The sequence below is a fragment of the Triturus cristatus genome, chromosome 3_1, assembly GCF_964204655.1.
Source record: "Triturus cristatus chromosome 3_1, aTriCri1.1, whole genome shotgun sequence".
In the NCBI taxonomy this organism is placed as follows: domain Eukaryota; kingdom Metazoa; phylum Chordata; class Amphibia; order Caudata; family Salamandridae; genus Triturus; species Triturus cristatus.
The window spans coordinates 1,048,856,228-1,048,880,103 of NC_140583.1; the positions used below are offsets into that span (position 1 = coordinate 1,048,856,228).

The window sequence follows — 23,876 nt, forward strand, 5'->3', positions numbered from 1 at the left end:
TTTTTACGGGCATTACATTTTGCGATGGGGGGGGGGGTCAAGGGGTGTTTCTGCCAAGTGAGCCCGGAGTCACAGTCACAAACGTCCTCTTCTTCCTGAATAAAAGTGAGATTATGCTGCATAGTTGTTCATATTTTAAGTAGTTCGCACAAACACACATTTTAAAAACAATAAAGTTCCTAATACCCACCTTCACTGAACAGTTAGCTTGCTGCCCCATCCACCTCCTCCCTATCCTCTGTTGTCTGAATCCATGAACTAGCCTCCTCCCTCCTGCCATGCATGGTCTGATGTGCTGCCACTGCCCTTCATTTAGCATGATGTACCAGTCCACTCCTCCTGCCCTCCATTGCCCAATTCTATGGCCCATCATTGACCTCCTGCTTAGCCTCTGTGCTTAGCTTGCTGCCCCTATTCTCCTTCCCCCTGTCCTCCGATGTCTTTGTGCATGCCCCTGCTCCATCCTTTTTGCCCACCATGTTCCATGGACCTGCCACTCCTATCTACTCTGAGTGTTCTGGTGAGCTACCACTCCCCTCCCACCTGCCTAGCATTGTCAGATGACTATAACCTGTCCCTGCCACCTCCACCCTGCCTGTCCACATGCCATGCCCCTATCCCCTTCCTCCTGTGCTCCATGGTCCTTTTTACTGCCACACCCTTCTGCCCTCCCTGGTCTGTTGTGCTGCAACTACTCCTCCTGCCTGCCCCACGCGGTCTGTTGTGAGGCCCCTTTCCCTGAACTCTCTTTACTGTGCCCAGGTCCTGACCCTCCCTTCTATCCTCCATGGTCCTTTGTGCATGCCCCTGCACCCTCCTTCTTGCCCATCATTACCTTTGTGCTGACACTAACCCTCCCGCTTGCCATGCATGGTCTTCTGTGCCTCCACGGCCCCTCCCACCTTCCCTGTGTGGTCAGCTAGCTGCCCTGACCCCCTCCCACCATCCCTCCATGGTCTGTGTGTATGCCATCATAGTCTCATTGTTGCTCTCCATGGTGTGTCTTGTTTCTAGTGCCCATCCTGCCTGACCTCCATGGTCATCTTGCTGCTCCTGCCCTGCCCCTTTGCCCCCAGCCCTCTGTTTCCATGTGCAGACCCCTATTCCCTCCCTCCTGGCTTGTCTGTTCCATTGTAATGCCCCTGATCCATCCCTCCTGCCCTTTTTGGTCTGTTATGCTGCAACTTTCTCTCCTGTCTGTCCATTATGGTCGGCTAGCTACCATTGCCTCTTTCCCCTCTGTTCTCTGTTGTCCATGTGCATGGTCCTGTCCCCTCCCTATTGTTTTCTATGGATTGTTGTGCTGCACTCCCGTCCCGCATGCGCTGTGTGGTGTATTGTGCTGCTGAAAACCCTGATGCCTGCCCTGTAGGGTCAGTTTGGTGCACCTCTCCATGTCCCTCCTGTCCTCTGTTATCCGAGTCCATGTCCGTATCCCAATTCCTCCTGCCTACCATGATCCAATGTACCATACTAGCGAACATTTTGAACTTTGTAAGAGGGAGATTTTGAAAAAAACTGGGGTATTGATTTTCCCCTTTGAGTTACATTGAAAAAGAGGAGATTGTAGACAGGAGACAGATCAAATAAATCCCATTTGAGTTTAAAAACATTGGACGTTTCCTGGCTGAAACGGGTCTGTTGGCATGTATGGTTGTACTACTACTGCCTCTTCCTTCTGCCCACAATGGTCTATTATATTGCCACAGCCTCTCTTGCCAGTCCTGTTTTGTTGGTGTGTTGCCCCTGCACCCCTTTCCACTGCCCTCCATAGTCTGTTGTGCTGCCACTGCCCTTCCTGCCTGCCCAGTGTGGTCAAATTGTTGCATCTGCACTCTCCTACCTGCCTTCATTTTTCAGAGTCTGTGCCCCTGGACTCTGCCTCTCAACAGTCTCCCAATGAACAACTAGATTTCTAACATTCTATATTTATTACAAAAGTGTGGAACGCCTGACGTCATCTTGATGTAATCAAAACTGTAATACCTAGAGTATTTCCTTTAGAAATTACATATATGACAGGGTCTTCTTTGCATCAAAATTATGGTTAGTGCTCTAAAAAACTAAAATGAGGACATATTTTCTGAGTTTTCAAATAGCGACAAAGAACTTTTAAATTATTTGTAATCTTTATGTTTTTTTATCCAGTTGACCACTTGATTAAATGTTGCACCTAGGGGAGAGGATGTGGTGTTACTTCCAGAGCTGCAGACTTTGCAACTGGGGAACCAGGTTGGAGTTTCTGCTTCAGCTCAACATTCTGTGATTCTGGTCAAATCACTTAATCTCCCCATGTCTACAACCAAAATGAATTTGATCTTGTGTGATGTAACCAATGCTCATGTAAAGCACTCCAATACCTGACAAGTGTGCACTATATAAAACTGCAAATACACTAAAAATAAGTGTTTTGCACACTTCTGTCATTGGGCTACATGTGGGCTACATATGGGTGATATTTGTGCTGCATTTGGGCTCTTTTGTCTCTGGTGGCCATCTTGGGAGATTTATTTGTTATGAAGTTTCCTAATTTCCTCATTTACTGCAGTCTCCTCAGTAGGAAATGCTTTCAGTTTTTTACTTTGATTCCATCAAGAATGTATTCAGATATGTCACACATTTGCCATAAATTCTGAATGTTAGCACTCTAGTGGCTCATTAGATCACTGTAGTAAAGCTACTGCTCACCACGGAAGTCTGCTGCTGGTATTAAAAGTGCATGTTTCAGTCTGCATATCAGAAGAGGATTTGAGAAGTCACTCAAAATGTGCCCTAATTTTTCTTTCTTCAGCACTAATCGTAATTTCTATGGCAAAATGAACCCCCTCATTGTGTTCCTTTTTAAATTAAATGTTTTAAGTGTTACCAGTTTATTCCAATCAAGATGGCTTCAGGTGTGCCATACTTTTGTCATAAGTAAGACAGTAAGTGCTCTAGTTGTTCTTAAGAACAATCTGGGACATTCTGTCATTGGGCTATACTTGGGCTACATCTGGGTGATATTTGGTCTACATTTGGGCTCTTTTGTCTCTGGTGGCCATCTTGGGAGATTTATTTGTTATGAAGTTTCCTAATTTCCTGCAGTCTCCTCAGTAGGAAATACTTTCAGTTTTTTACTTTGGTTCCATCAAGAAGGCATTCAGATGTGTCACACATTTGCCATAAATTCTGAATGTTAGCACTCTAGTTGCTCATTAGATCAATGTAGTAAAGCTACTGCTCACCAGGGAAGTCTGCTGCTGGTATTCAAATTGCATGTTTCAGTCTGCATGTCAGAATTTGTTTATGATTTGAGAAGTCAAAATGTGCCCTAATTTTTCTTTCTGCAGAACTAATCATAATTTCTGTGGCAAAATGAACCACCTCATTTTGTTCCTTTGTAAATTAAATGTTTTAAGTGTTACCACTTTATTCCAATCAAGATGGCTTCAGGTGTGCCATACTTTTGTCATAAGTAAGACTGTTAGCGCTCTAGCTGTTCGTTAGAACACTCTGGGACATTCTGTCATTGGGCTATACTTGGGCTACATCTGGGTGATATTTGGGCTACATTTGAGCTCTTTTGTCTCTGGTGGCCATCTTGGGAGATTTATTTGTTATGAAGTTTCCTAATTTCCTGCAGTCTCCTCAGTAGGAAATACTTTCAGTTTTTTACTTTGGTTCCATCAAGAAGGCATTCAGATGTGTCACACATTTGCCATAAATTCTGAATGTTAGCACTCTAGTTGCTCATTAGATCACTGTATTCAAATTCAATTCAAATAGACTTTATTCGGATTTCAAAAAATCATCCATAAAAGCACAAGATCCAAGTTAAAATACACAGTTTGATACTTCAATTTCGGGCCACTATTTATGATAGATAACAAAAAGTATGACTTACAAAGACAACAAATAAAATACAAATATACTTTCTTACTAAACTATGCATATACATACAATATATAAAAATATGCTGAGATGTAACCTCTGGTTTTATAGGAGCAAGGCAGACATGTTGCATTATGTTTATACATATTAGGCCTTAAAGTGCAAAATGCATATGTAAACTAGTATGGTACGTTAAGTTTGTGCAAATTAGGCTTCAAAATGCAAAAATGCATATGTAAACAGATGCAAAGCATTACATTTATGTAAATTAGGCTTTGATGTGCAAGATACAAAATAAAATTACTCGATTTTCAAAGACCTGCGTGAACGTACAATTGCATTGAGGAAGCCAGTGACTCTAAAAATTAATTCATCTGATTCAAGCATTAAAAAGTGTCTAAAAGCATGATTGTGATCAATCAGATTGTGTTTCCTGCAATAAGGGATTAGGTAATACTTTGTATATTTCCTGTAAAACCAGCAGCCAAAAATAAAATGGAGCATACTCTGGGTACCACCAAGGTCACAAGGGCAATTTAATTTTGACAGGTTTTTAGTGTAGCCCAGTGGGAAGCAGATAAGATTTACAATGCTCCTGTCCCTGAATCTAAATAATAAGATCCTGTTCCACCTGCCCATTTTTTTTCGTAAATAGGGCTGGGGTAACATCAGAGATTCAGTGTGTAATTCCCGGATCATTAAGTAGTTTATTGTGGATTGTTTCAGTGAGTGCGCTCTTTCCCTCTCATTATGGAAATGTTGATAGAGTGCCCTTCTCACTAAATTTTTATGGGAGCAGTCAATCTGGTCGGGGTTTGAAAATAGGTGACCATAATTGACGCTCACAAGGCTCCTTTCTACCGCATTTATCCATGGGATTAGACTCGAATTCTCACTTTGCAAGCAATCCATAATGATCACACGGGAAAGGGAGGCTGCTGGGTTTTGCCAAATCCTTAACCAAAATAATGCAGGTCTGGCTCTTATAAAATCCTCAATATAATGCAATTTTAATTCATTGTGACATACGAAGGTCGGTGCAATAATAACTCCTCCCAGGATCTTCCGGCAAAATCTATTCTCTTCTCTCTGTAATTCTGAGCAATTTGAGGATCCCCAGACTTCTGCTCCATACGTTCCAGTTGGGAGACATTGGGTCCGGTAAACTTGTAATAGGCTGGAAACAACATCGGCCTGGCGGGGTTGGTGAAGAGAGGTAACAGAGTTAATAGATTTGGAAAGTTTATTTCTCCCCATTGCGACATGGGGTTGCCATGAACCGGTATTAGAAAATAACAGACCCAAGTAGGGGAAAGTGCAAGTGCTTTTTAGAGTGTTTTGACCTATCGTAATCTTTAAAATTTTGTAATTCTTAGGACCGCAGGTCATTATAAAGGATTTATTAAAATTAGTGCACAAACCTAAATCGGCCATATAGTTAACAAATCCCGAAATTAAAATGCGCAGAGCATTCGGGGTGCGGCCCATAAGGACCGCATCATCTGCGTAGAGTAACGCCGGGATGGGTTTCTTGTTAATAATGGGAACATCCTTGGTCAGATTGCATAGGGAATTGGACAGTTCATTAATATATAATATAAAAAGCAGGGGGGCCAAGACGCAGCCCTGTCTCACCCCCTTGCCAATTAAAATATCATTTGAAACCTCGCCTTCATTGTTTATTCGTACGCGGGCTTTCAAATTGCGATGGAGGTTGGCCAAAAAGTGGACTAAGGCTTCATCCAAACCATAATTTAAAAGAATAGACCATAAGCGAGAACGGTTTACAAAATCAAATGCTGAGCTTAAGTCCATAAAGCCAAAATATAAGATCACTGTAGTAAAGCTACTGCTCACCAGGGAAGTCTGCTGCTGGTATTCAAAGTGCATGTTTCAGTCTGCAGGTCAGAATTTGTTTATGAAATAGAAAAGGATTTAAGAAGTCAAAATGTGCCCTAATTTTTCTTTCTGCAGCACTAATCATAATTTCTATGGCAAAATGAACCCCCTCATTTTGTTCCTTTGTAAATTAAATGTTTTAAGTGTTACCAGTTTATTCCAATCAAGATGGCTTCAGGTGTGCCATACTTTTGTCATAAGTAAGACTGTTAGCGCTCTAGTTGTTCTTTAGAACACTCTGGGACATTCTGTCATTGGGCTATACTTGGGCTACATCTGGGTGATATTTGGGCTACATTTGGGCTCTTTTGTCTCTGGTGGCCATTTTGGGAGACTTATTTGTTATGATGATTCCTAATTTCCTCATTTACTACAGTCTCCTCAGTAGGAAATACTTTCAGTTTTTTACTTTGATTCCATCAAAAAGGCATTCAGATGTGTTACACATTTGCCATAAATTCAGAATTTTAGCACTCTAGCTGCTTATTAGATCACTGTAGTAAAGCTACTGCTCACCAGGGAAGTCTGCTGCTGGTATTGAAAGTGCATGTTTCAGTCTGCATGTCAGAATTTTTTTATGAAATAGAAGAGGATTTGAGAAGTCACTCAAAATGTGCCCTAATTTTTCTTTCTGCAGCACTAATCATACTTTCTATGGCAAAATGAACCACCTAATTTTGTTCCTTTTTAAATTAAATGTTTTAAGAGTTACCACTTTATTCCAACCAAGATGGCTTCAGGTGTGCCATACGTTTGTCATAAGTAGGACTGTTAGCACTCTAGTTGTTCTTTAGAACACTCTGGGAAGCTGCAGTAGAACACAAAGGAATCAACTGACAGTCTCTGCCCTTGTTGGATGTACATGTTTTACTGAGAATGTCAGACTTCATTCTCACATGACTGAGAAAGATGATGTGAATTTACAGAAAATGTGCTCTCAGTTCAGCTTATAGATCACCTTCCAAACCTCTGTGGGAAAAGCATGAGAAAATAGTTTTCTCTCAAACATGATTCATGATATCACAGCAGAAGGCTTTTTCACATGGTAAAATCACCTTAGAACACACCACAATTCCTAAAATGAGTATGGTACCATCAACAAATGATTTATAATGTAACTAAAGTCTTAAAACCTTCTATTAACTGCAATGCTTTTTAATGAGGTGCTATCATGTATATTGGTCCCAAGATGGCTGCCAACACTTCTTGGATGAAGTGCTGACAGCCAATCAGATCTCACGATGAGATGTGTGGTTAGGCTCCGCCCAGATATATATGTGATTTTACTTTTGATTTTCTCAGGAACTACTGAACGGATTTACACCATTTAAGCAAAAGGCACGAGTCTGAACTGAGGACTACCTCTTTGCCAAATTTGGTATAATTCCGTTCAGCACTTCGGGCTGTAGCTGCGTCAACAGGTCCTATGGGACAATGCATGGGGAAAACGCGTTTTGGGACCCCCCTTTTTTCTCGGCCCCCCGCTTGACGAATCACTGTGAAATTTTCAGGATAGGAGCGGACCGGAGCTGGCCAAAAGTTTGGAAAATTTCGCCAAGATTCATCAATCGACACCAACGTTATTCCAAATAGAATGTTGCGGATTTCCTATGGAAAATAGGTTCTAACTATAACTACCTACTGGCGACTGCCAATAGGTAATAAATATATGTGTATATGTATTTTTAAAGAAACATTTCAACTTACCTGCAAAGTGCCAATGTAATAGCAGTAATATTTCAGATGTGCTGGCAGTAATGTAATGACTTACGTGTGATGTAGTGAAGTGACAGACACCCATGCATAGGCTGAATCCTGAATTTTCTCACAGCCCCAATTATACAATTATATTACATATTAAATTAATTTGGACTGGAAGAATATGTTGCTGAAGAATGCATTATATATAATCACAAACTTTGAGTGTGTAAAAGTTACACTTACCTCTGTAAGAGGATCTGCTCCCATGCTTAGTAAGCAGTTTACTGCTTCAGACAATCGATCTTTCTTGAGAAGGAGATTTTTTTGAGTGTCGATGGTCAAGTCATTTCTCTGAAGCTCTTTCACCGCTTCATATTGCCCTCGAACAGCATACTGTAATGGGGTTAAACCTGTGAAAGAATAAAACAGTAAGCTCAGAATATGGCTTTGTTGCCAGAGAAATATATGTGAATACTGGAAATAAACACTTAATTTAGTGATGGGTGGTAAGGGTAAAACAACTAAAAACATTCAATTTACCTTTGCATGCTTTAAAGGAATTTACTGATTTTGTGTTAGGACAATGATAGTTCTATCAGTCGAAAACTTCCCTTGCTCTATTGCCCACTCTTTTAAGATTACATTACAAATTTAGAAGAAGTAGTGTTGGATCAACACTCCTGGTTATAGTGGCTGATTCGCCAAGGTGTGTGACAGAGAAGGCATCCAATCAGCATTGACAACGCACAATCGATTTGTACAGAAATATGATACCATTGCTTGTCTGGATAATGCATTTCATTCGTGTCAAATTAAGGTCGGTATTAGGACATGAACAATGCACACTGGGAATACATCTGACTTCTAAGTAACTTGTAATGGCACTCAACATGCACACACTTACTGCCCTTTTACAGGTACAGATGTATTAGTGTTGAGTGCCAAACTCCCTTAACAAATGCTTGCTGATACGGGAGCAACATTCATTCAGGTGATCTCAAGAACAGAATATTGTCACTCAGAGAAGACTCTGATCCCTGAGAAGGGTCATTCAGGAAGCCAATACATATTCATCATCTTTAGTACTCACTGGCTAGTTTCAACATCATCTGAAAAACTTTAAAATCTTAAGTTCTAAGTTTGAGTGTTCGACAGTGTTCAGGATTCCGTCCATAAATTATTCTTTTTGCTCTTGGCCTGAAGTGAGATGGGGCTGTCCAGACGTGGGTTCCATGCTGCCATGTCACTAGATTCAAGCTATAGTGGCTGATGAGGGGTGATACCCTAAAACCGGCCATAGGAGGCTTTTTCCTAGTCCAGGGAGGACCTGACTTGGCAGTTCGGGCTGGACTGTTCCCATGGGGAGCAGGCTCAAGGCTGATTTTCATATGGCTATGCCCAAACTTGGGGTGGCGTATAAGCAAAAAAGTGATAGATTTAGGGCCAGATCTCTGTACTAATGGTGAGCTTTTGACATAGTTCAGTACTCGGTCAATCAATTTACTTTTCAAAATGTTTAATTTTCTTACTTTAGTTATTTAGTGCCTGCTGCCTGTTTCTGTTAAATGTCTGGGAGGGTGACAGCTGGGCTTCCCCCTAGACAGCTACACACAATGGGAGTTTAAGTGTGACTTAATGGGCCATCATGGTATGATGGGAGGGCAGTGCTGGACCCAGACTCACTCACACCTGAATAGGCTGTGTCCTGTCCCCACACAAGGGCTGCAAACCCCCTGTAGTGAGTTTGGAGCCAGGGCAGGATGGAAGGATCTCTGTGCACTTCAAAGGCAGCTTTTTGAAGTCTCTCCCACTTCAACAGCAAAACGTGGTGTAAGTACTGGACCTCTAACACAACCACTTCAGTACACTTCTGGACCTGTGAATACTGTGCAAGGAAGAAGGACTACTACCCTGCTTTTCCTCCTGCACTCTGCCATCTGTTAGTCTGCCCTGCCAAGTGGTGCCACCCTAGTCTTGAACCCTTGGAAGAGGTTATAAAGTGTTTGCTCCAGCAGAACCTATGTATCTTCTGATGAACCAACACATTGCCTATGGGGTGCGGATCAGAACCGCAATATCACATCTGCTGTGGGCATTGGAACTGGTGCATCGCCCCTGTTACATGGTTCAGCATTGATGCATCACCGCCACTGTGTGGGCCAAAACCAGCACATCGCCTCTTCTCTGTGGATCGGACCCGACACACCACTTTTGGAACCACAACTGCACAAAGCTCTTCCCAGTGCAAGGTATTTGCATTCCTGTCTACATCTGTCTTGACAACGATGCTCATTGAAGCCTATGCATCGCCGCTGCTGCACAGATCAGGGCCGGCATATCGCCTCTGATGCCTGGATTGACACAAACGCATCGCAGCAGCTGCACTCTGCATCCTTGACTTTGATACAACCAGGACCAAGGTAATTTTGTTCAGTGGGCCTCACTGGGGTCCTGTATCTGGCCAGCCCTCCATCGTGTTTGGCCTGAATCTTTGACTTTGTTGTATTCTGATATGACTAGATATCCCAAGTAAGCGCTTATTGCTTCTGAGCACTATTTTACAGTTTATTCATTACAAATTTAAATCACATGTTCTACTTATGGGATGTTTGTGATTTTAGTCTTGCTTTAATAATTCAATCTCTATGTTTCTAAACTGATGTGGAATCTTTTTGTGTGGTGTTTTCACTATTTTACTGTTTGAAGTGTTGCACAAATACTTTACCCATTGACTCTGAGTTAAGCCTGACTGCTCTGTGCCAAGCTACCAGAGGGGGAGCACAGGTTAATTTAGGGTTTGCCTGCTTCTGACACTGACTAGGATTATGGTTGCTGCCTGACTAGGACTCATACTCCTGTAAACCTACAACCCAATTTCTAACAGAAGGACTTCTAAATAATCTTAATTGTTATTTTTGCAGTTACCATAAAGTAAGCTGTTGACTGTAATCCATTATTCTTATCATACACTCCTTTTTTGCCACGTATAATATTGTACATATGTATAAAGGGTTGTAGGGTATTTTTGAAAGTTTTATAAAAATACTATTTTATTCGCCTTACAGTCTATTCAAACTCACCATTATGGTCAATGGCATCAACTTGAAAATGGAGTCCTTCATCTTGACTCTTTCTAAACATCTAAAAAGACAGAAGAGAAGGGATTAAGCTTTAAGAAATATGTGTACGTGTACATGAACCTGTCTTTTGTTACAACATGACAAAGCAACTCTAGAAACATTTGAAACATTTTGCTAGAAAATAAACACAAGTGGTTGCCTTAAAGTGGGAAACAGGCACTTTGTTACTGGGCCTCATCTCTCAAGTGTGTACTAGAATTCGGTTTTGCCTTTTCGGAACTGCAATTAATGGAAAAGAGAGACTTGTTATGAATTAACATTACTAATCAATTTCCACCAGTGTATCAGTAACCAACCAGGGATTTTTTCAGATCCCAAACCTGGGACCAGAGAGTGGTGTAGTGAGAACAAGTGGTAGGTGAAAACGATATGTGGTAGTTGTTGTATGGATACGAATAAGCATCTGTCCTAAATCTCTGTTTGTTAGGTTAATACAACTAAAGGAACAATTGATGGATGGAATGCTGCACAATGCAAACATTCACCCCACAGTCACAAAGATCTGGGTTTACTCCATCGTTCTTTTACTCACCACGCCACCCCAGTTTGGACCCAGCCATATGCAAATCAGTCTTGACTCTATTCCTCACGGGAACAGTCCAGCCCCAACAGCCAAGCCAGGTCCTACCTGGACTGGAAACTAGCATCCTAGGACCAGTTTCAGGGCATCACTCCTCATCAACCAGGCTAGCTTGAATCCAGTGGCTCAGTGAGCCCAGGACCAACGTCTGGGCAAACCCTTCCCACTTAGGGCAACAAAAGCAAAAGGAACAAATGATGGGCGGAATGCTGAACAATGCAAACATTTAACCCCAGTCACAAAGATCTGGCCTGGCAGTGCAGGCTGGACTGTCCCCATGGGGAACCGGGTCAAGACTGATTTGCATATGGCTGGGTTCCAAACTGGAATGGGTTGGGCAGCAAACAAACAATGGATTTAGGCCAGGATCTCTGTACTGGAGTGAATGTTTGACATTGTTCAACATTCTATCCATCAATTGTACTTTTTGTTAGGTTCCTACAGGCATCACTTGACCACAACTCAGCATCCTCTCCTAGCACTCAATGATTTATGCTTGTCTTCAGCCATGTACAGCACTGTCTTTTGGCCAGGTTTGCACTATAGAAATACCACATACATACCTATATACATACATATTTCTACACATACATACATACATCTGGTTCTGTCCTGTGGCAGTATTTTTAACTGCCATTTTGGATTTCCTCAGCATTATGTGTCTGTGAGCTGCGTTGTTAAATAGCTGGTGTGATGTAAAGTGCTCTTGAGGGGATGTGTCTACTGAAGCAAAACAAGGTCACTTTTCTTTGTCCTAGCATAGGGAAAAACAGTATTTTTGGGGATGGGATATTGAAGCTAGGTATGTAACAGGAAGTTAAGATGTAGGGCTTAGATATGTTTGTAGTTTTGCTTTTTGTAAGGCCGAATTTGGCACGTTACACTACTGAGAAAATGTTACTTGGTACTCAGTTCAGTTCAACATTCTTTATTTCGGTAAAAAAGATGCCATAAGAGAGACATACAAATACAATCATTAAATACATTCATATTCTTAAAATAATAAATACATAAAAACAAAAATCAAAAATTACAAAATCACACAATTTCCTAAGAGCAATACAAATGATTTAAAATCTTCAGATCAGTGAATCCTTATCAATTGTTCACCATACATATTCCTAATTAATCTGATTAGGCAACTACTCCCATTTTCTTACTTACAAGCCACATACTCATTAAGAACCTCAATACTGCAAAGACAATAGGGGGTTACAAATCAGTCTGGAGAACTCTACATGCCTTCTGACACCTAAACGTCTGCAAATTGGAATTATCCACCGAGCCCTCGCGCTGCTATAAGCAGGACAGAAAAACAACATATGGGCTACAGATTCTCGCGCATATCCACAAGATGGGCAGCCTATAACAGCGAGTTCTGGTGACTTCTTCCATCTTGAAGTAAAAGTGTAAAGAAGCAAAGTACCATATCTTAAAAGGATGAAGAGTTTCCTGGCCAGATGTGGTTCAATATCATCTAGAAAAGACTCTGCACAATAAAAATTCCATGTCATTAAAAATGTGCCAGCTAATGTACACAATGCTGATGAGGTTGGGAGTTTATTAAAACAATCATATCTAAAAAATGATTTCAGATCAATAACTGAAATGGAACAGCAACTACCCCCAGGGGTCTTTCAACAGATTTCCTAAGCCCAATTCAGAAAACATTTCTCTGACATATCTCATCCCGGGGAGATCTGTAGTGGCAGACTACCTAAGGATTTCCTCAAGACCTTTGGGGTAATATATCAATTCTGGAGTAACCCAAATTCTCCCCCAAAAAATTAGGGGTCTAATCGCCACCCACGCCAAGACTGATCTAAAACCAGCATCAGACCTTAGGAGAATCAGGGGAGTGCTGACCGGAATACACAGCACCTGCCTCAAAAACTGACTTTCCACCATATCTAACAGTATTATATTTTTGTGACCCCAGAGCTCCGCATCATATAAGGCCACCCTCAAGGACTGATAATCCCTCACAGTGAAGCAATCCAGATTTCTCAGTCATGCCTGTTGAAGCCTGTATATTTTGTAGAAGACCAATTAAGACTATGCATGACAAATCTATGAAGTTGACCACTCGCATGAATTATAGTTAGCGTGCATTATAGTCAGATACATAGAACATGTTGGATTTCAAGGTGACAGCTTTGACGCACCTCTAGAACTCCCCAGTAGCCATGTTCTGCACAGATGTGTAGCGCCGTCTTCCCCGAACGGTCGGCCTCATCCCCATTGGCTCCCAGGGAAAGCAAGTCCCTCACCATCAAGTGTTGGTTCCGTTCGGCAGCCAAATGTAGCGCGGTCTAAAAACAAGGGGGAATGAGGAAGAGAGTCAAAGAGATGCACATAGTTTGAGTTTCCCTTTCATCTTTGACTTGCCTTCAGTATGAGTCTCAGCTAAGGGACTTTGACCTTCTGAGTCAATTCTAATTCTACGGAATTCCTTTGACTAAGTTAGGATTTTATGAATTGTTTTTATTACATAGTTAGGTGATCAACAATCAATCTTTTTAACTTCCAAGGTGAACTCAGAGTGGTACACTGTCTTTCTTGATAATATATTGTCAATTGTATTTCCATTTGTGTATACTCTGTTCGTTTAGTGGATTCTAATGCATTGTACCCTTGGTGCGGATTATGGCGATGATACAGCTGTATTTATTTATGGGCGGTCTGTTAGGAATAAGTATCTGCTTGTCGATCTCCACTGAGTGCCTCCAGAAGAAAAGGGCAGGAAAGAGTTGGAGAAAAGAGTGAAAGAGGAGTAAAGTTAGCATGATTACACCGGATAGCATAGACAGTCCCCTGAAGGTTATATTCTAGATCCTATTTTAAACAGAAAGATGCTTTGATGGGTCGAAATTATGACAAACTTAATTGCCCAAGTGTTGTTTTTAGTAATTTATGCCAGCGGATTTAGATGTGATTGGCTGTACTATTGTATAACTAATGTATAATTTTAGGCTTGCGTGTAATTTAAATTACACTGGTGTATCTTGCGTAACTTCTGGGGTTTTGTGTTACCATTGTTGCGTAAAATGCCTGAGATTTCACCATTACCCCATGATGCCATGGAGACTTAATTCAGGTAAAATTCCCTGTGATGGGAGCACGGGGAGAACTTGAAAAACCAAACAAGAGTAGCTGGTGTTTGCGTCAAGCGCCATTGTGCACAATTTTTAACGGTAAGCACATCCTCGTGCCAAAAATGGACAGAAGAACACATTTTGCTCTAACAAATAGAGATGCATGCAAGGTTGGCCTTTTGCATAATCGCATATAATTTTTCGTTATTTGGGGGCATTGCATGTAATTTCCACAATTGAAATTATGCAAATGTTGTTGTGGCTTACATTTTAATTCTTGCTTTTGCAACTAACAGTTCTTAAATACATTCTGTTCATGGAAAACTCTCAGTTGTTTGGTTCACGATTTACAAAACCACAAATAAATAAATAAATGACATATATACCTTGTTCATAGCATCCTTCATGTCAATGATGTTAAAAGCAGCTAATTGCCGTGCAAGGGCAAAGACCAGTGCTCTTCTCCCATTGATCACCGCATTGTGAATCAACCTGTCGTAAAATAAGATTTATTTTTATTAGCTATTATTTATTTCAGATTTGTTTTTAGAATAATATCACACTTGTCCAGCAGGGCTTCCTTGGTGTAAGATAACCTTAAGGGGCCACCCTACAAGTAATCGTGAGGGGACGCCTTGCAATACTCATACCCTCGAGCTGACAAGCTGAGGGGCCCCCATTTATATTTGGAAGACTACCCCCCCATCACTGCAGGGGCTTTGGGGGTGCCTGTTATACCCCTGCCAGGCTTGCCTTAAACAATAGGTATCGATACACCAAAATGCCAGGGCTAGCAGGTATACCCTTTGACGTTAATGAGATCACAGGAAGTGACATCACAAGACCCCTGGACCCTGCTTTTATCGAGGAAGGCATGTCACATGACTCTAATATCACAACAATGGACAATACTGAAGTTCCATAATAACGGCATGATTAGTATAACACAGACAAGTGTCTATTTAATATACGACCTATGTTATAGTAATGAATTGATCTTTGAAAGTTCTAGGGCATAATACTTGGCCTGAATAGTAGGTAGCAAGCAAAGCTAGTTAGCCTGACCTCTTTCAGTGGGTTGGTCCCTTTGGGAATTTTTTTTAAAGGATGGAGATGAAATTGTGCATTTTAAAGCACAGGTTTCACATAAATTTGCTAAAATGCTATAGGCGCTGAAAGGGCACTCAAATATTCAAAACCTTTTATGCTGTGTCAAGCCATTGACACTTGACTGTCCCAAGAAGCTAACCCCCTTTTTGGAAAATGTGGTATGGGTGCCTGTATAGGTCATACATTAGCTCCATTGTGCAAGATCCAACATTTTGTCATAGTTGACCCCTTATTCCATGGGAGCCCCCTTATGTAAAAAAAATAACATAAAATATTAAAGTGCCAACATTTTGGATTTTTGCTATCCATATACCGTAGATGATCCTTACTTCGAAAATTCCCTTAGTTTGTCGGGGCCAGCATTTTGTCCTGAATGCCACCCTCCCATAAGCCAGATTGTTCATCTTTATGCCAAGAATTACTGCCATTGTGCAAGTACCAGCATTCTGCCCCTGGTGTCTACATGCCAAGAATTTTCTCAAGCATGTCAGTATATTTTTCACTGGTGCCCTATATGCCATGAAGTACCTCTAGAATGCTGTTACCAGTATTTTTACCATTGGTGCCCTGTATCGCAAGAGATTTCCTCAGTGTGCCAGTATTTTGTCAGAGGTGTCTGGCATGCTGATAATTGCTGCAAGTATGCCAGCACAAGTTGTTTTGTCCTGGGTATCTATGTGAGACAATAATTACCTTCAGCATGCCAGAGGCAAAGGCAAGCTCACAAGTATCACATCTCACACCCGTTCACACTCACATTTACTCGCTCACACACATTTTCTCACTTACTCTCACTCTTATTCATTCATTCTCTCTTACGCCTATTCTTATTCATTCTCACTCACTTGCTTGCATTCCCTCTTAATCTCACTCATTCCCACCCACACATACTTTCTGACACTCAGGCACAGGCTTACTAACATTTTGCGCTGGGTTTGCGTCACTTTGGGGCAGATTTATGAGGCCCGTTGCGCCATCGGAACGTCACTTTTTGTGACGTTCCGTGGCGCAGAAGCCTGCGTGATATTTATCAGGCAGCACTGTGCCACTTTGTTTGGCTTAATGCTGCCTCATAAATATCAGTCCCTTTAACGCAGTGTTCTGCGTTAAAGGGGCGTGCAATGGGTGTTGCTGGGGGCGTTCCCAGCAACATCCATGGCCTTTTGACACTGACCCAGATTTACGAGAAATCGTAAATCTGAGGCAGCGCCAAAAGCTTCCGCCTCCCCAGGGGAGGCGTAAGGGAGGCGCAACGGGGAGAAATATCTTTATTTCTCCTCGTTTTCCCTTTTTCTATGTGTGCTGCATTCTGCAGCACCCATACAAAGAGGAAAAACCTCTTGTGATTATTTTTGTACAGAAAGGTTTCCCTTCCTGTACAAAAATATTCATCTCCGCAACGCAGGCACCCTTGCACCATGGTGCAGAGGTGCCTGCGTTGGCGCAGGCAGCCCATTGTGCACCGGCACAGGGGAAAAGGACAGGAATGCACAGCATTTTATAGATACGGCGAATCCCTGCCCTTTTCTTTTGCCGTAGGGAAGCGCAGCAGGAAGGCCTGCTGCGCTTCCCTATGGCAAAAACTCATAAATCTGCCCCTTTGTATCCAATTCAAATCAGAATTCGATTTGAAAAGTAACCCGAAGTAGCTCAAAGTTACGCTACGCGCTGCTTTGCATTATTTTTGCATTAAGTAGTCATTTCAAGGGTGGTGCATCGACGTTCCTTTGTAACCCCCAAATGGGTTTGGATGCAGAAGCCTACAAAGATTGGTAGATAGGAATTTGCACCAAAATCGTACACCTCCTCAAGGCAAGCAGAACGCGGAGAGGTGTTTTAATTTATACTTGTTTTTCCAACTTTGCATGTGTGCTGCATTGCAGAGCACACACACAAAGTTGGAAAAGCCTCAAAGCAAAGTTATTATACTGGAAGGGACACCTTTCAATACAAAACCTATGCTTCCGAGAACACACAAACTCACAAACTCTTGCGCTCCGGAACATGAGTGTGTAAATTGTCAAGTGGCTGCCAAAAGCACGCCAGCACACGGGGTGAGAAGATATGCCACATTTTTTCCTCTCCTTTTGGTGCAAGTCAGCGCAGCAGCGTTGGCGCGGCGTCGCTTTGCGTCAAAGAATAGTACATCTGGACCTCAATCTCACTCAATTGCCCTCACTACCCGTCACTGACTCTCACTCACTTTTCCTCACCCATGCATGCTTATACAGACAACACCCATTTGCTCCCACATACACGCTATCTTCTCACTTAAACACACTCTCACCCTCTAGCATGTCCACAACATACATTTGAAACAATTTTTACTTATCATAGCTGTCACCAAAGGTCCTTTTCCATTGTTTACACTAACAGTTAATAATAATTTATTATTCACTGTCAGGACATTGAAAAAGAGAAGAAACATGAAGGATGCAGCGCTTGTCTGTGTTCCAAGCACTGGTTTCTCTACCTCTGAGGCCAGGGGTTGCAAAGGCAGCGCCAGGAGTCGCAGGAGGTAAGCCAGGGGTCTTAGCTGTAAACTCTGGTGACTCCTAAATTATGCCCATGCCTTATACATCTTGATATTTCTTATCACAAAGCAAACCATTTTTATCTAGAATCCTGGAGCATGAGTGGCTTGTTAAATATTTGCTTGCCAGTCTGCCTTTCAGGGCAAGACAACAAACCCACAGCTGCTTTTCATTCTGTGTAAATCGGATGACATCAAAGCCGGGCACACCTACTTCCAGGGAACTGCGGTGGCGAAGCTCCGAGACTTCGACCCTCCAAGGAGGCGCGGCTGTTGATAATAGTGCAGCGGGTGGAATGGCAACGGAGCCCATGGATCTGAGGGCACCACAGCACCCCTAAACGTGGCTATTTTCTTTTACTATGAAACTAAGGGATGTGGTCGCATTTTCCTTGCTTGCTTTAGGGCCCAGTGCATCATAGCTATGCGTTGAACCTCCCTTGCTACATTTTTTTAAATAGCTCGTTTTTATTTAGTTTCACTGCAAATACCTTTGTCAGCATGTCTTTCTTACAGGGGTGCATTATTATACATTACGATTTAGGTTATAGTCATAGGTAACTCTTTTTCATATATAATCTCATAATTACAACAGTGAAAATAGATAGCTGGACCATGGGTCCATTACTTCATTCTTGACGTGTATCCGCGAGCATCCTGTCCGCCTGTGCATTATGTCCACACCTAAAAATTTCCCCTTGTAAACAGTGTCATTTCCTAGTTAACTTTACTACTCCTAAACTGAGAAAAATCCTAACTTTAAGACTTTCGGTATTCACAGAAGGCAATTAGGAGTCCTAAAGTTAGGAGTCCTAACTTTACTACTCCTAAACTGAGAAAAATCCTAACTTTAAGACTTTCGGTATTCACAGAAGGCATTTAGGAGTCCTAAAGTTAGGACTCCTAACTTTACTACTCCTAAACTGAGAAAAATCCTAACTTTAAGACTTTTGGTATTTACAGAAGGCATTTAGGAGTCCTAAAGTTAGGACTCCTAACTTCTGTGAATACCGAAATGAGTAAGTGCCTTCTGTGAATACCAAAATGAGTAAGTGCCTCTGTGAATAAAAAAAGGGTAGTAAGTTTAGGATTTTGTCTTAAGTTAGTTCTGTGAATCGGGCCCAAAGTCAGTGGCTGACCCCATATCCAGCAATTGTAGACGGGACCCAAGTTACTAGGATAACTTTTTTTTAAGAGCGAGACCGACTCTGTTTCCCCATCTTCTGAGAGCCAAGTGTTTACCAAAGGAAAGCTCAACCTTAATGATGCAATTGTCTGTCCAGGAAAGTGGTAGTGGGCTTGCAATCTTCTACAGCTTGGCGTTTTTAGCGGTGGACACATTTGTGATTATAATGGATTATATTTTAGATTTTAGAAATGGTGAATAACAAGACATATTGGAACATATTTTATACTGTTGACTTTTTTGAGCATCTTGACTACTCTCTGGTCTGCCCCGGTTTGTACCCTTTGATGGAGAGAGCCTTCCAGCTCGCTGCCATTTTTCCTTTTATTGGCCATCTGCAGCTGCCATTTTCAGGATGATCTAATCGAGCACAGGAGCAATCCTTAAAAGGATGTCAGCAGTGTGGACACTCAGCAAACGCACGCAGCGGGCACACTGTTGGGGCGCCACATGCCTGCCAAAGACAAGCCTGTCTGCATTCATCCATGCCAGACCCTCGCCTGATGCTAGAACCCCTGCCCAAATCCCCTCAGGATTCCGGGATGAGATAGACATATTCCAGTGAGGTACTACATTCTCTAAGAAGTGTTGGGAGCATAGTAGGTGGATTGGAAGGGTCACTTTTCTTGCTATCTGTGCCTTTACACATGCAAGTGTGAGCCACCTTGATCTCAGTTGCATAACTACAGTGGTCTCAGGATTTGGGACGTCCATTAAAGCCTAGAGCAGCTTTGAGTCTATACTAAGATGAGCACTCTGCAATGTCAGGTCTCTCCCTAAACATGCGTCATGTATCTGGGATTTTTTGCCATTTTGGCAAATCTGTATGTATGCTTTTTCACGGCGACTTAGTTACACCCGGGTGCTTTCCCTAACATTGCTGTCGCTCATTATAAACTGGTGAAACTGGACAGAGAAGACAGGTCTGGAGGGGTGGGGGGGGGGCAATTGCCTTTTCTAACAAGCTCAATATTTCTACTCTGGAGTCCCATTTGTCTTATCAGTTAGAAATACTGCTGTTTCAATCTGACTCTCCCAATTTCATAAACTAGAGAGAGTCTCTGATCTACTGGCCCGACATACCAATCTAGTTTAACACTATTTGAATTGTTACTTCCGCATAGTCTGAAAGCAAACATTTTCACTGTTGGGTGATTTTAACTAGCAAGGTGAAAATGTCAGTGTCTGAGACATTTCTCGACTATTGCCTCATCTGGATTCTGAGGAACACAACAGCCGGTTATAGACCTGACTCACGAAGCCAGTCATGTTAAACTTGATTTTTTAATAATTTCAATCAGATAATGTTGCTTCAGATCACTCATGGTCTTCCTGCTAGACCTTCATACAATCCCTCAGGTCTAACAGTGCAAGCCGCCAGGAAATAATACCTTCTTATATGCTGACTGGAGGAATGTCTCACTGTGATATCAATACAAGCATGTCGGCCATCAGCAGTGCACCACACGGTTATGAAGATGAGGCCTGTAGAGAACAGCACTTCTTTGTTGTACAATACAGGTTTCTTTACCTCATGGCACCCATGGCTTCCTTCTTGTACCCCTCAACAATCCCCACTTCACGAAGCACTCACCCCCAGAGAGATTCCCGATGCACGCTTGGGCAGAGGCAAGCACCTTGTGCTCCGTTTTACCCGAGGGGATCTCCGATGTCGCTAGCTCTGGTTCCGTCACACAACCTATGTTGCGGCTGAGTGCTCCAGGCTGGACCATCCCATGTGGGCACAGTCCTTCACCGGCACGTTGCCGACTCATCCCCCCCCCCAAACTTCGACACTGCTGTCAACAATTGAAGGGGGTGAACATAGGCACCACAATTCCTCCCCACAGTCACAGCTGGTGTGTGACTTGTGAGATGAATCTGCGTCAGGTCCCAAAATCCACTATCTTAGGCTTCAATGGCAGTAGATGGGTTGTCACCATACCTACCTATCGGGATCCAGATATAATAATAATACACCATCTGGGCTCTGACCAGGGCTTGTGATGATTTGCTGTGCTTCTCAGCACGGAGTAATGAAGCATCGTAGTAAGGATAACGTGAGGATGTGATCGGTGAGGCAGGAGCTTATAGCATAAGCGTCTGCCATTTTCTGCTGCTTAGCCATATCCCTATATCCTTTGCTTCATGATCCCTCAGGTATCTTGATATGATTAATTCCAATAATGTCTTGATTTATAACTGCCAGGTATTCATAGAAGCTCGCTTGCACTAAAAAATCCTTCTTCATATGTATTAATACTCACCGTAGTACAATATTGCACTGGCGTAATTCACAAAGTGAAGAGGGCGCACCAGAGTGGGATTTATTGGCAAATTTTTCAGTTTCTTCATGTTGGTTTTTTTTTGTTCATGGAGAAAAAAAATACATTTCATGCATACAGTGGCATTTTACCTAGCACAATGATGTATTAAGTAAAGATATGAATGTGGTAATGTAGCTGCATGATGGCAACTGAATAGCCACAAAGGTTTCTGAGGAGTATGTCTAAAAACCTGCTGCAGGTTTTCAACGTGCAACCTTTAAAAGCTTTGTTGAATCAAAAAAAATTCTAAATCTCCAGCAATCGAAGGTCTTAAAATAGTGACTAATGATTTTATCACTTATTTTTCAATCAGGCACCCATTGTTTAACTTGTAAGGCAGCTTCTCAATTCTTCAAATGTCAAGGGGTAGATTATGGTTTGGGGTGTCCTTTCACACAAACCAAAGGAATGGCTCATATTTATCGCAAATCAAACAAAATATGGCAACGTTTTCAGCCACATGTACCAACCTATTGTGCATTCACAAATAGTGCGATTTGCTCAATTTGACCACTTGCGAATGAAAAATAGCCTTTCAAGTTGTATGAAAGGATTTGGAAGTGCATTTTGGGTAATCACAATTTTTTGCAGAACCATGTAGCGCACACATGCCCCTTAGGCATGTGTGCGCTTTACATGTACACATTTATTTCTGGCCTTAGGCCCCCGTGCACCCTTGGTTTTGTAATACCTAATTTGTGATTACCAATTACCTAATAGTAATGCAAAACCATTCGCACCCATGGGCCCATAGGAATGAATGGAGTAGTATTACCTAATAGCGATTACCGAATTGTGATTGCGACTCTGTATTATTCGCTATTTTCTTACATACCATTTTGCACTACTTAAATAGCGATTACCTAAATTTCACTTTTTAGAGAATGTAAAATGGATTTTTGAAACATGTGTCTCTTTGTCATTGACTGGACACCACTTGTAATATTCATGTATTCATGTAACGTAATGATAGAAACATACAAATAATCCTGAGACCTGATGTACAAAACCTTTTAATGTTTTCAAACCCTCTGATTCAATAAATCAGAGTCTACTAATCATATTCACTGACTCAGAAAAGTGGTTCCGATTCACATTAGAGGGGTTGTGACAGTATAATGAAATTTGGCAATGCACGGAACCTCTTTTGTGATTCAGAAAGCCCTTCTAGAATCACAAATGAAGCTTATTAAAACATTCTGAAGCAAAATTAGGAATGGGAATAAAGGTAGTGTCCCCTTCCAATACGTAATCATAATGAAAGGAGAGGAGTTGGCCTAAGGGCTAGGGCAGTTGACCTCGAATCTGGGGAACCGGGCTTGAGTCTCGGCAATGACGCTGAACATCCTGTGATTCGGGGCAAATCACTTAATCTCCCTGTGCCTAACAAAAATGAATGTCCTCATGTAACGCAACTGGTGCTATGTAAAGCGCTCTGATACCCGATACATTCGGGTCAGGTTTGCGCTATATGAAACTCCATTAAAAAAAAGAGATATATCAATAGTTTGCAGCTGCAATTGCTGCCACAAACTATTAATAAGGTGCTAATTCTGCAAAACAGGTGGTAACCCATTTGCAAAGCAGAATCTGTCTCCATTTCCAATAGGACAGCTTCCTCTGTGGGAATTGTGTTGTGCGGCCCAGTAAGAAAAAGTCAGTGGGCCAGGTGATTATTGCCCACTTCCCCCGATTTCTTCTCAAATAGAAAACATATTTTTTTAAAGCATCACCATCTCCTTTAAGAAACATGGGCTACTATAAAAAATGAAAGTTTCTAGTTTGGGAATACAAACATAGCGATGGTGCTCTTTTGTTCCTTGCAGGCCACTATCTCTGTGTTTGTAGCCAATCATATGGAGTCACATATAGTGATCTACCTAATTACTATTCATTAGGCTGGTCGTTCTGCAACCTTCTGCAGTTGGAGATTTTGCAAAGCAACCTATTAGTCTATAGGTTGCATCTCAAAACTCCAGGCAGGTTGCAATAAGTTAGGGTGCAATCTGTAACCACTATTTGAGACCTTTTTAATGAACTTTGGGATTCTGGTGACGACCTGAGTGTGAAAGGGTGGACTGACATGGTCCACCTTGTTTAGATTACTGTCAATAGTAATCATTTGGAGTGGTTGTCATTGCACTAAATAAGGCCTGGGCGAAATTTACATAAATTCACATCAATTCAGGAATTTTGCATTACGTTTATTATGAAAAGTTCCAGAAATTACACCTTTTTGGGTATTTACTAGCGGATCGTGATCAAATTTACAACAAAATGCACCTTTAGTGGCAAATATGTACCATGAACTCATACAAACAACAGAATGTAAACGATTGTTGTTTGTGGTGCTTGGATTGAATGTATCTTCGTGTCAAAAATTGACGTGGGGACACATTTTGCACTAAAATATATAGTAAAATGACAGATTTACA

General features: G+C 41.8%; 1 protein-coding gene across 1 annotated transcript in view; it reads right to left on the reverse strand.

Annotated features, from left to right (window-relative positions):
- LOC146861490 (uncharacterized) overlaps window positions 1-23,876 on the reverse strand; it is a 63,193-nt gene that overhangs the window by 18,720 nt on the left and 20,597 nt on the right. The window contains exons 6-9 of the mRNA XM_085645814.1: window positions 14,672-14,777; window positions 13,356-13,502; window positions 10,551-10,611; window positions 7,714-7,880 (exon numbers count right to left, since the gene is read on the reverse strand). Coding sequence (XP_085501940.1) covers window positions 7,714-7,880; window positions 10,551-10,611; window positions 13,356-13,502; window positions 14,672-14,777 — 481 coding nt within the window. The remainder of the gene's footprint in view (window positions 1-7,713; window positions 7,881-10,550; window positions 10,612-13,355; window positions 13,503-14,671; window positions 14,778-23,876) is intronic.